General features: G+C 41.7%; 1 protein-coding gene across 1 annotated transcript; it reads left to right on the top strand.

Annotated features, from left to right (window-relative positions):
• Window positions 1–8,592: 8,592 nt before the first annotated feature.
• Window positions 8,593–9,398, top strand: LOC132901134 (transcription elongation factor SPT5-like). The gene is made up of 3 exons (XM_060943488.1): window positions 8,593–8,659; window positions 8,892–9,038; window positions 9,177–9,398. The coding sequence occupies exons 1-3, from the start codon at window positions 8,651–8,653 to the stop codon at window positions 9,396–9,398; spliced, it is 378 nt and encodes a 125-aa protein (XP_060799471.1). The 5' UTR covers window positions 8,593–8,650.
• The last annotated feature ends 4,570 nt before the right edge of the window (window positions 9,399–13,968 follow it).

Below are 13,968 nucleotides of genomic sequence, written 5' to 3'. Positions count from 1 at the left end.
GCTGCAGTCAAAATTTTAACCCACACCCTTTCTCAATTCCGTTAATGGGATAGATGGCAAACTTAAATTATAAAATACATCTTCCCAATTTTTTTGGGGAATAGTGTTGTGTCCACTTCACAAGCTCCATTGACCATCCAATAAAAGTTCATGGTTGATGAAGTGAACATTTTATAGGCAAGCTTCTTGAGAGCAATGGTGGCTAACTGGGCTAAGATTCTGGGTTACAGGTTGGGGATTTGAACCCCAGAACTTCCAAGCTGCCACTTGGACAAAGACCTTAACCTAACCACATCAACCTCACATAGACGTGGGAAGAAGATAGTCAAGTTTCATGAATGAACGCACATGCACTTTCCAAAACAGCTAAATCTTGACAGTTCTGACATAAAACTCGAAAAATTTTCTAACGGACATCATTATGATGTCTTGTTGTACTGATATAATTTGCAAACCATTGGTGGCATAACTGCAGACTACTAACACTAAATTTACTGTTGACTGTACATTCACTGGCCACTTTAATAGGAACTTGTTCTTGATTCTAAGATTCCTGTTCTTGGCTGCAGGAGCGGAACCCAATGTGGTCTTCTGTTCTGCTGTTGCATGCTGAGATGCTTTTCTGATCACCACGGTTGTAAAGAGTGATTATATGAGTTACTATATCCTTCCTGGCAGCTCAAGCCAATCTGTCCATTTTCCTCTGACCTCTCTTATCAACAAGGTGTTTGTTTCCACCCACAGAACTGTCGCTTACTCACTCACTCACTCACTCACTCAATGTTTTTTGTTTTTCGCACCATTCTGTGTAAACTCTACAGACTATTGTGTGTGAAAACCCCAGGAGATCAGCAGTTTCTAAAATACTCAAACCAGTCCATCTGGCTCAAGCCAACACCCATGCCACAGTGAAAGAAAGTCACATTTTGAGATCCCAATTTTTCCCATTCAGATGTTTGAAGTGAACATTAATGAAATGAAGCTCTTGATTTGGATCTGCATGATTTGATGCATTGTGCTGCTGTCAAGGGATCGGCTGATTAGAGAACTACAGAAAACAGACAGCAGGTGGATGGGTGTTCTGAACAAAGTGGCCAGTGAGTGTATGAACTTGGCTAACACTTTAGTCAGTCACTTCTTTATAAATGTACACTACCGTTCAAAAGTTTGGGGTCACCCAGACAATTTTGTGTTTTCCATGAAAAGTCACACTTTTATTTCCCACCATAAATTGTAAAATGAATAGAAAATATAGTCAAGACATTTTTCTGGCCATTTTGAGCATTTAATCGACCCCACAAATGTGATGCTCCAGAAACTCAATCTGCTCAAAGGAAGGTCAGTTTTATTTTTTTTAAAGATTTTTTTGGGGGTCTTTTCCACATTTATTGGATAGGACAGTGTAGAGACAGGAAATGAGCAGGAGAGAGACGGGGAGGGATTGGGAAATGACCTCGGGTCGGAATCGAACCCGGGTCCCTGGATTTATGGTATGTCGCCTTATCCACGACGCCCCCATATAACAAAGCCTTTTGCCAAAGGAAGGTCAATTTTATAGCTTCTCTAAAGAGCTAAACTGTTTTCAGCTGTGTTAACATGATTGTACAAGGGTTTTCTAATCATCCATTAGCCTTCTGAGGCAATGAGCAAACACATTGTACCATTAGAACACTGGAGTGAGAGTTGCTGGAAATGGGCCTCTATACACCTATGGAGATACTGCACCAAAAACCAGACATTTGCAGCTAGAATAGTCATTTACCACATTAGCAATGTATAGAGTGGATTTCTGATTAGTTTAAAGTGATCTTCGTTGAAAAGAACAGTGCTTTTCTTTTAAAAATAAGGACATTTCAAAGTGACCCCAAACTTTTGAACGGTAGTGTACTCCATCAATAGAACGACAGGTGCATAAAAGAACACGTCTCCATTCAACTGGGTAGCTTACTACAGGTGTCAGATAGATTTGGGGAAAAAAAATGCCGAGCAGCAATTTTTTCCTCAAAAATACGTTGTGTTGAGTGTAATCACTGACTGCTGTTCACTAGTAGATATTCAGTTGATACCTTACATTTATTACTTCTACTACTCATATTATTTTGATTAAAATGATATCAGCTAGCTCGCAAATGATAGCTCAATCAGTCATGAACCAAAGCTCTACAATCTTCTCTTGACAACAATAAAATCAATATACCTGAAAAAAAAACAACAACAACAACAACAACTACGATTTGCATTTTACATAGTAAATAATAACTCTCAACTTGCCACTTTGAGTTAGCCGGTGCTCAAGCTCATGATGCACTTCAGGTGATATCAGTGTGCAAGCTCACATACAGCGTCTATCACTAATACGGGTGGGTGAGAGACGGACCCCCTGTCCACCCAGCCATCTCTACTGTACATCCAAGGTCTCTATTACACAGACTTGGACTCCAATTTGCACAAGATGATGGCTGCTGTTTAGGCTTTAAAACTGCACAGTAGGAGTGAATGGTGCCATGTTGTCCACCCATTTAGATTCTGAAATGAATAAGTGTGATGGGATAACTTTGGATTTAGATCTGTATTCAGAGTTCATTGTGCATAAAATTGCACACCCTGCTATTCAGACCTCAGACACAATTATTGCTATTATTAGTGTTATTCAAAGAGATAAGCAAGAATTACACATGTACAACCCCGATTCCAAAAAAGTTGGGACAAAGTACAAATTGTAAATAAAAATGGAATGCAATGATGTGGAAGTTTCAAAATTCCATATTTTATTCAGAATAGAACATAGATGACATATCAAATGTTTAAACTGAGAAAATGTATCATTTAAAAAGAAAAATTAGGTGATTTTAAATTTCATGACAACACCACATCTCAAAAAAGTTGGGACAAGGCCATGTTTACCACTGTGAGACATCCCCTTTTCTCTTTACAACAGTCTGTAAACATCTGGGGACTGAGGAGACAAGTTGCTCAAGTTTAGGGATAGGAATGTTAACCCATTCTTGTCTAATGTAGGATTCTAGCTGCTCAACTGTCTTAGGTCTTTTTTGTCGTATCTTCCGTTTTATGATGCACCAAATGTTTTCTATGGGTGAAAGATCTGGACTGCAGGCTGGCCAGTTCAGTACCCAGACCCTTCTTCTACGCAGCCATGATGCTGTAATTGATGTAGTATGTGGTTTGGCATTGTCATGTTGGAAAATGCAAGGTCTTCCCTGAAAGAGACGTCGTTTGGATGGGAGCATATGTTGCTCTAGAACCTGGATATACCTTTCAGCATTGATGGTGTCTTTCCAGATGTGTAAGCTGCCCATGCCACACGCACTAATGCAACCCCATACCATCAGAGATGCAGGCTTCTGAACTGAGCGCTGATAACAACTTGGGTCGTCCTTCTCCTCTTTAGTCCGAATGACACGGCGTCCCTGATTTCCATAAAGAACTTCAAATTTTGATTCGTCTGACCACAGAACAGTTTTCCACTTTGCCACAGTCCATTTTAAATGAGCCTTGGCCCAGAGAAGACATCTGTGCTTCTGGATCATGTTTAGATATGGCTGTTTCTTTGAACTATAGAGTTTTAGCTGGCAACGGCGGATGGCACGGTGAATTGTGTTCACAGATCATGTTCTCTGGAAATATTCCTGAGCCCATTTTGTGATTTCCAATACAGAAGCATGCCTGTATGTGATGCAGTGCCGTCTAAGGGCCCGAAGATCACGGGCATCCAGTATGGTTTTCCAGCCTTGACCCTTACGCACAGAGATTCTTCCAGATTCTCTGAATCTTTTGATGATATTATGCACTGTAGATGATGATATGTTCAAACTCTTTGCAATTTTACACTGTCGAACTCCTTTCTGATATTGCTCCACTATTTGTCGGCGCAGAATTAGGGGGATTGGTGATCCTCTTCCCATCTTTACTTCTGAGAGCCGCTGCCACTCCAAGATGCTCTTTTTATACCCAGTCATGTTAATGACCTATTGCCAATTGACCTAATGAGTTGCAATTTGGTCCTCCAGCTGTTCCTTTTTTGTATCTTTAACTTTTCCAGCCTCTTATTGCCCCTGTCCCAACTTTTTTGAGATGTGTTGCTGTCATGAAATTTCAAATGAGCCAATATTTGGCATGAAATTTCAAAATGTCTCACTTTCAACATTTGATATGTTGTCTATGTTCTATTGTGAATACAATATCAGTTTTTGAGATTTGTAAATTATTGCATTCCGTTTTTATTTACAATTTGTACTTTGTCCCAACTTTTTTGGAATCGGGGTTGTAGAGAGTTTGATGAAAAAACAGATCCAGGTCTCATTTATATGCAATTCGGTGTCTCCCATAACCTGGCATGGAAAGCATGAACCGGATCGGGACATTACAATAACGTTACATTTTCTAAATATTCAGGGGTTTCATACTTAACATCTTGTACTCACACGTATCACTGTCATGTATCCTTTGATTATCCAGTATGATTATATCCTGTCACATTGTATTAACGTTATATTCACGATATTTTCAATCTAAATTGATCTAAAAGCCCAGAACTCTAAAAGCCCGGAACTCCAATTAAGGAATACAGTGGTATGCAAAAGTTTGGGCACCCCGGTCAAAATTGCTGTTACTGTGAACAGTTAAGCAAGTTGAAGATGAAATGAACTCCAAAAGGCATAAAGTTAAAGATGACTCATTCCCTTTATATTTTAAGCAAAAACAATTTTTTATTTTCATCTTTTACATTTTCAAAATGACAAAAAAGGAAAAGGGCCCGAAGCAAAAGTTTGGGCACCCTGCATGGTTAGTATCTAGTAGCACCCCCTTTGGCAAGTATAACAGCTTATAAATGCTTTTTGTAGCCAGCTAAGAGTCTTTCAATTCTCGTTTGAGGAATTTTCATCCATTCTTCCTTGCAAAAGTCTTCCAGTTCTGAGAGATTCCTGGGCCGTCTTGCATGCACTGCCCTTTTGAGGTCGATCCACAGATTTTCAATGATGTTCAGATCAGGGGACTGTGAGGGCCAGGGCAAAACCTTCAGCCTGCGCCTCTTGAGGTAGTCTACTGTGGATTTTGAGGTGTGTTTAGGATTATTATCCATTTGTAGAAGCAATCCTCTTTTCAACTTCAGCTTTTTTACAGATGGGGTTATGTTTGCTTCCAGAATCTGCTGGAATTTCATTGAATCCATTCTTCCCTCTACCCGTGAAATGTTCCCCATGCCATTGGCTGCAACACAACTCCAAAGCATGATTGATCCACCCCCATGCTTAATGGTTGGAGAGGTGCCCTTTTTTCTCCAAACATACCTTTGCTTGTTGCTGCCAAAGAGTTCCATTTTAACCTCATTGGTCGACAGGACTTGTTTCCAAAATACATCAGGCTTGTTTAGATGTTTTTTTGCAAACTTCTGATGCTGAATTTTTTGGTGACGATGCAGAAGAGGTTTTCTTCTGATGACTTCTATGAAGGCCATATTTGTGCAGGTGTCGCTGAACAGTAGAACAATGTACCACAACTCCAGAGTCTGCTAAATCTTCCTGAAGGTCTTTTGCAGTCAAGTGGGGGTTCTGATTTGCCTTTCTAGCAATCCTATGAGCAGCTATCTCTGAAAATTTTCCTGGTCTTCCAGACCTTATCTTGACCTCCACTGTTCCTGTTAACTGCCATTTCTTAATTACATTTCGAACTGAGGAAATGGCAACCTGAAAACATTTTGCTATCTTCTTATAGCCTTCTCCTGCTTTGTGGGCCTCAACCATTTTCATTTTCAGAGTGGTAGGAAGCTGCTTAGAAGAACCCATGGCTACTGATTTCTGGGACTAGGTTAGAGGAGCCTGGGTATTTATAAAGCTTTGAAATTTGCATCACCTGGCCTTTCCTAATGATGAGTGTGAATGAGCCATAACCCTAACAAACTAATTAAGGTCTGAGACCTTGGTCAAAGTGATCCGAGTGCTCAAATCTCCTAGGATTCCCATACTTTTGCAAGTTACTCCTTTCCTTCTTTCACTCTAAAATTGTACAAAACCAAAATAATACACCAATATTGCTTAAAATGTTGAAAAGTGTGTTTCATCTTTAACTTTATGCCTTTTGGAGTTCATTTCATCTTCAACTTGCTTAACTGTTCACAGTAACAGTAATTTTGACCGGGGTGCCCAAACTTTTGCATACCACTGTATACCTCAGCGTGACGTCACAAAGAAATCCCATGTGGCAGAACAAGCACCCTCCTGTTGGGATGGGTTCTCACTGGATAGATGTCTCCACTTTTAATTGTCATGATGGAGATGTTGATGTGTTAGACAGTGGAGGACAGAGGCAACTATCTCAGGTTAACATGTTTAAGAAGTGTGGCTCAGTTTGCAAGATCAGTGTGACTAGTTTTGAAATTTGTAGATGTTCAATCCCAACCTGATAGTACAACCCCAATTCCAAAAAAGTTGGGACACTCTGTAAAACATCAGTAAAATCAGAATGCGATAATTTACAAATCATGGAAACCCTATATTGCATTGAAAATAGTACAAAGACAACATATCAAATGTTGAAACTGAAAATTTTTATTGTTTTTTTGAAAAATATATGCTCATTTTGAATTTGATGTCAGCAACACGTTTCAGAAAACTTGGGACAGGGACAACAAAAGACTGAAAAAGTTGTGTAATGCTAAAAAAAGTAATTTGGTTAATTGGCAACAGGTCAGTAAAATGATTGGGTATAAAAAGAGCATCCCAGAGAGGTGAAGTCTCTCAGAAGTAAAGATGGGGAGGGGTTCACCACTCTGTGAAAGACCGCGTGGGCAAACAGTGCAACAATTTAAGAATAACGTTCCTCAATGTAAAATTGCAAAGAATTTGGGGATCACATCATCTATGGTACATAATATCATCAAAAGATTCAGAGAATCTGGAGAAATCTCTGTATGCAAGAGACAAGGCTGAAAACTGACATTGGATGCCTGTGATCTTCAGGCCCTCAGGCGACACTGCATTAAAAGCAGACACGTGTCTGTAGTGGAAATCACTGGATGGGCTCAGGAACACTTCAGGAAACTATCATCTGTGAAAACAGCTCATTACTGCATTCACAAATGCAAGTTAAAACTAGATATAAACAATATCCAGAAACACAGCTACCTTCTCTGGGCCCAAGCTCTTTTACGATGGACTGAGGTGAAGTGAAAAACTGTCCCAACATCTGACGAATTGAAATCTGAAATTCTTTTTAGAAATCTTGGACATCACGTCCTCCAGGCCAAAAAGGAGAGGGACCATCCTGCTTGTTATCAGTGCACAGTTCAAAAGCCAGCGCCTGTGATGGTATGAGGGTGCATTAATGTACGTGACATTGGGTAGCTTGCACATCTTGGAAGGCATCATGAATGCTGAATGATATATACATGTTTCAGAGCAACATGCTGCCATCCAGACAAAATATTTTTCAGGGAAGGCCTTCCTTCTTTCAGCAAGACAATGCCAAACTGCTTTCTGCACATATTAAAACTGCATGGTTCTGTAGTAAGAGAGTCCGGGTGCTAAACTGGCCTGCCTGCAATCCAGACCTGTCTCCCATTTAAAACATTTGGCAATTTTATCTCATCTCATTATCTGTAGCCGCTTTATCCTGTTCTACAGGGTCGCAGGCAAGCTGGAGCCTATCCCAGCTGACTACGGGCAAAAGGCGGGGTACACCCTGGACAAGTCACCAGGTCATCACAGGGCTGACACACAGACAACCATTCACACTCACATTTCACACCTACGGTCAATTTAGTTAACCTAACCTGCATGTCTTTGGACTGTGGGGGAAACCGGAGCACCCGGAGGAACCCATGCGGACACGGGGAGAACATGCAAACTCCACACAGAAAGGCTCCCGCCGGCCACGGGGCTCGAACCCGGACCTTCTTGCTGTGAGGCGACAGCGCTAACCACTACACCACCGTGCCGCCCCATTTAGCGCATCATGAAGCTCAAAATATGACAAAGGAAACCTGAACTGTTGAGCAACTGAAATTGTGTATCGTGCAAAAATGGGACAACATTTCTCTTTCAAAACTACAGCAATTGCTTTCCTCAGTTCCCAAACGTTTACAGAGTGTTGTTAAAAGTAGAGGTGATGCAACACAGTGGTAGACATGCCCCTGTCCCAACTTTTTTGAAACATGTTGCTAACATCAAATTCAAAATGAGCACATATTTTTCAAAAAAACAATAAAATTTCTCAGTTTCAACATGTGATCTGCTGTCTTTGTACTATTTTCAAAGAAATATAGGGTTTCCATGATTTGCAAATTATCACGTTTTTGTTTTTATTTACAGTTTACACAGTGTCCCAACTTTTTTGGAATTGGGGTTGTAATTCCTGTGGTGTATTTGCCATAGCAAACTGTGTCAGTATTTTACATGGCATTGACCCATGCACTGTCGAGTATGATGTCAGGGTCATGAGAGAGCACTTACATACTTGTATGCAAAACAAACTCTTTACCATGTTCCCACATAACTACTGTTGAGAAAACTGATATAGAACCATTCGTGTAGAAAGGCTTTACTGTAGTTGTAAGTTACCAGAAGATTCAGGAGACACGGGTCTTACAGTTCACGTTGAAGAAAACTTTGTCATTCTCTTCTCTGATCTCACAATGCACGAGGTGAGCTGCTTCACAACATCAGTGTTTTTTAAACTACAGCCAACCTCCAAGTTTGTAGCACTGTAGAACGTGCCCAGCCTTGGTTTTCCAATGGTCACTGTGCTTAATATCACACAGGATTTCAGAGACATACCACTGTATAGTTGTTTTATACTGTTATTCAACACATTATCAGATCAAATGATTTTATCTCACTGCTAAGACAAGTTGATTCTTATTGTGCGTGTTGCAGCTTAAGGTCTTACCTCGGGACTTGCAGCTATGCTCAGAGACTGCATCTGGGGTGGATGCAGGAGAACAGCATGAATGGGGGGAGCTGGTACAGCTAGATCCACAAACTGTGGGCGTCATTGTTCGGCTGGAGAGAGAGACCTTCCAGGTAGTAGCTGTCCAATCACCTGAGGGGATCTTCCCCATGAGTTCTCACATTTGATTCAGATCACATCTGTAAGTGTGTGAAAGTCTGTATGGTGCTTTGATTCTCGTCCTGTGATCTGTGGACCTTCCGTGTTCCCAGGTACTTAACATGCATGGTAAGGTGCTAACGGTGCGGCACCAGGCAGTGAATAGACGGAAGGACAATCGCTTTGCTGTCGCCCTGGACTCTGAGCAGAACAACATCCATGTAAAAGACATTGTCAAAGTCATAGATGGACCACATTCGGTAAGCGAAGATCATCCTGTACGTCTCACTGAACTGAAGAATAGCATCCAGTATCTTTGTCAAAATGTTTTGTAAGCATTATTATTATTATTATAATATAGGGGGGTGTAATGGAGACTCCAGCTCTGGGGAGGAACAGCTTCTTCTTCCTCACACATGCATACATACACCCCCAAGTTGCTGCTAACATACTGATCACTTTACATTCAGGACTGTAAATACAATTATTACAATCTGTGCAATATCTGCTTACACTGCACGCGCACACGTATTTTATTTATATTCTTTTTACTGCTGCTGTTTTCTGAGTGCTATCAAAGGAATTTTCATTGTATAACTACAGTGACAGTAAATTTATTATTATTATTATCTCTCATAGGTCATAAGAGAAAGGGACAAGAACGGTTCAGCAAAATTACTTTAAACAGAAATCCTAAACTGAAATGCACTCAAAAGAAATCGTGCATGACTTTGAGTCATCGTGGTCCCTCACACTTACTAGAGTGAGATGGGTGTCTGGAGTCGTGCCTGAAAGCGGTCATGTTACTCAACTGTGAAGTGACTCAAACTCCCATAAATCAGTTCAGTAGTTTCTACAACAGAAATATTTTAAGGACAGTGTTTGTGTTTTGTGGTTTCTTAACAACATAATGTTTCATAAAAAAACTGTGATTGAATCCAGTAGTGTGAGAAAAGAGTAAAGCTGAAACAGGGAATTATAGCTGTTGTAATGGGTAACAGGAGTTAACTTGTATTGAAGGTGTGGTTTTTTTATGGCAGCATTACAAGTTTGGTGTAAAGCAGTAATTACGGTGAAATCAAAGCATTTCTTCTTCTTTTGGCTGCTCCTGATTAGGGGTCGCCACAGCGGATCTTTCGTCTCCATTGCTCCCTGTCTTCCGCATCCTTCTCTACCACACCTGCGACTTTCATGTCCTCTCTCACCACATCCATGTATCTCCTCTTTGGCCTTCTTCATTTTCGTGTGCCTGGCAGCTCCATCCTCAACATTCTCCTTCAAACATGCTCTGCATCTCTCGTCTTGTCATTCCCAAGTTCTCCACATGTGCTGTCCCTCTGATGTGCTCGTTCCTTATCCTGTCCAACCTCGTCACTCCCATTGCAAACCTTAACATCCTCAACTCCGCCACCTCCAACTTTGCCTCCTGTCTCTTCATTAAGGGTACGGTCTCCAATCCATACATCACAGCTGGTCTCACTACTGTCTTATACATCTTACCTTTCACTTTTGCTGGGACTTTCCTATCACAAACGACTCCCGAAATCCTTCTCCAACTGCTCTATCCTGCCTGCACTCTCTTTCTCACCTCACTATCGCAGCCCCCATTTTCCTGCACAGTTGACCCCAGGTACTTGAATTCACCAAATTTTCTTCTCCGTGCTCTTACGGAAGGCGGTCGCATTTCTCTGCTCTCCTCTCCTTTTTTTCCTGCTTGTGCTCCTTGTTTCGTCTCGTCTGCCTATACTTTTTTTTGAGAGACTCTCTCCGCATTGAATTTCTAAACTAAAAAAGCATGGATTTGATAAACTGGTCTCCTAATGAAATTGACACAGTTTCTGGGTTCGGGGGAACCCACCTGTCCTGCCGGAACGTCTGTGGAGGACATTGGAGATATCTACCTATTCGGAACCATGATTACCAGACTTTTGCTGATTGGATTAGGCATTGCCCTGGTATATCGAGGAAATCAGACAACGGTGACAGCTGTTCCAAGCCCCACAAAGCTGCCCGATATGATTGAGCGGTGGGCAAAGCTGTCGGCACTCAGACTGTGGTAGAACTTGAACCACAACATGGTTGTCATCTCGGAGACACTTTTGGCTTTGCAAGGAATAAGTATTTAGGAGACCAAATGGAATTGAATTGAACAGAAATGGACAGATATGGACGAAATGGACAGATATGGACAAGTGGTGTGGACGTGTAAAGACTGCGTCTGTTCGAAAGACCAAACAATCTCTATCTTATCGATATTCGGCTCCCTGAACAGCACCGGCCTCGATCAAGGCCGTTGCTGGGGCAACATTTCCCCCAGAAGGTCACTGCTGGGAGACACTCTCGCATTCCTTCCCCAATCTTTCGCGGTCGCCGTTTTTCACCCCCAGTGTGACAAGCGGGTGCGTGACGCTTGCATGGCTGCAGGAGCAGATGGCTGCTTGCTTGCGCTGGGTTACCTCTACCTCCTCCCCTCCTACCCCTTCCCCCCCACCCCTGATTGCCCCCTCCTTCCCCCCTTTCCCCCCCCTCAAGTCCCATGTTTTAAAGTGTACTTGTGCTATTTGTGTGCTCGTGCGGAGGTTTTTAAATGCTCCCACACTGTACTCCTGATAGGAGCATAGTGGGGGGTGTTCTTTTTTCCTCATCTTTCCTCATGTTGCTACTGTATTTCTTTTATCCCTGTCTTCCTGTCCTGTTCCCCCTCTGTAAGGACAGGTTGATGGTCAATTTCACTGGTAACAGTGACAATAAAGGGTTCATTCATTCATTTACGTCTACTCCTTGCATCTTCACTATACTCTCATCCCCATTCTCACTGATGCACATGTATTCTGTTTTGCTACTGCTCACCTTCATTCCTCTTCATACCAATGCATACCTCCATCTCTCCAAACCCAACTCAACCTCCTTTCCACTTTCATCACATATGTTCCATCGTGACTCTTGCCTCACTTCATCAATCAAGCTATCAAATCACTATGGCAAACAAGAAAGAACTCAAAGCAGGTCCTTGATGAAGTCCCACCTTCACCTTGAACCATTCAGTCGTTCCAACTGCACACCTCACTGCTGTTTCACTGTCCTCATGCATGTCTTGCACCACTCTGATATACTTCTCATTCACTTCACACTTTCTCATACAATACCATAACTCATCTCTCAGCACTCTATCGTATGCCTTCTCCAGGTCTACAAACACACAATGTAGCTTTCTCTGGCCTTCCCTGTACTTCTCCATACAAGGAAGAGTGAATAATACTGCCAAATCAAGATGTGCTACTTTGGTAGTTTAAATAGTTATTACAAGCAAAAGGTGCTTTACAAATACTAGTTAAGGGGGTGTGCATACTTATGTAGCCAGGTTACTGCAAGTTTTGCCTTTTCTTTTTTTCTGTCCTTAAACATTTCTATTTGTTTTTCTCTTGGAGTTTGTCGGTTACTATGTCACAGTAAAGATGGAGAAAGATCTGATTTGATTTAACTTGGTTTCATTGTTCTTATGAATCACAAAAACTTGCAAGTTTAACAGGGGGTGTGGAGACTTTATCCACTGTATATAAATATCTGAAGTCTGAAGGGGCTTCATCAGAAAAAATAACTTTACTCCAGTCCTCTGCAGTCGGGGGGGGGGAAGAGAAGTTATTTTCTCTGATGAAGCCCCCTTCAGACTGTTTGGGACGTCTGGAAAAATGATTGTCCAGAGAAGAAAAGATGAGCACTACCAGGAGTCCTGCGTCATGCCAACATCCTGAGACTATTCATGTGTGGGGTCACTTCTCATCCAAGGGAGCGGGCTCACTCACAATTTTGCCTAAGAACACTGCCATGAATAAAGAACGGTATCAAAACATCCTCCAACATCAACTTCTCCCAACGATCCAGGAGCAATTTGGTGATGAACAATGCTTTTCCAGCATGATGGAGCACCATGTCACAAGGCAAAAAAGTGATAACCAAGTGGCTCAGGGAACAAAACATTGAAAGTTTGGGTCCATGGCCAGGAAACTCCCCAGATCTTAATCCCATCGAGAACCTGTGGTCAATCCTCAAAAAGCGGATGGACAAACAAAAACCCAAAAATTGTGAAACTCCAAGCACTGATTATGCAAGAACGGGCTGCCATCAGTCAGGATTTGGCCCAGAAGCTGATATCCAGCATGCCAGGGCCAATTGCAGGAGTTTTGAAAAAGAAGGGTCAACACTGTAAATACTGACTCTTTGCATAAACTTGATGTATTGGTCATTAATAAAAGCCTTTAAAACTTATGAAATGCTTATAATTGTACTTCAGTATACCAAAGAAACATTGGATAAAAAGATCGAAAAACACTGAAGCAGCAAACTTTGTGAAAACCAAAATTTGCGTCAGTCTCAAAATTTTTGGCCATGACCGTATTGCCAAAATATTCAGACTCCTATTAAATGTTTACACTGAATGCCTGCCATGCCACCTTTTCATTTTTATACTATTGTCTTTTGCTTTTAATGTTAAATTATATTCCATTACTACAAAAAAATAAAAATAAATAAGCAGTCGTACGGTGGTGCAGTGGTTAGCACTGTCACCTCACAGCAAGAAGGTCCGGGTTCGAGCCCAGTGGCCAGCGAGGGCCTTTCTGTATGGAGTTTGCATGTTCTCCCTGTGTCTTTGTGGGTTTCCTCTGGATGCTCCGGTTTCCCCCCCAGTCCAAAGACATGCAGGTTAGGCTAATTGGTGGCTCTAAATTGACCGTAGGTGTGAATGTGAATGGTTGTTTGTCTCTCTGTGTGTCAGCCCTGTGATGATCTGGCAACTTGTCCAGGGTGTACCCCGCCTTTCGCCCATAGTCAGCTGGGATAGGTTGCAGCTCACTTGCGACAGATAAGTGGTTATGGATAATAATCAGCCGAAGCAGCTGGGTTTAA

Source organism: Neoarius graeffei, chromosome 17 (assembly GCF_027579695.1).
Source record: "Neoarius graeffei isolate fNeoGra1 chromosome 17, fNeoGra1.pri, whole genome shotgun sequence".
NCBI lineage: Eukaryota > Metazoa > Chordata > Actinopteri > Siluriformes > Ariidae > Neoarius > Neoarius graeffei.
This window is presented reverse-complemented; position numbering and strand designations above follow the sequence as displayed.

What these genes read in the sequence shown, in the direction of transcription:
- LOC132901134 (XM_060943488.1), top strand. An exon ending in TGGAGAGAGAGACCTTCCAG is followed by an intron (nt 9,039 to 9,176) that starts GTAGTAGCTGTC and finishes CCGTGTTCCCAG; the next exon opens with GTACTTAACATGCATGGTAA.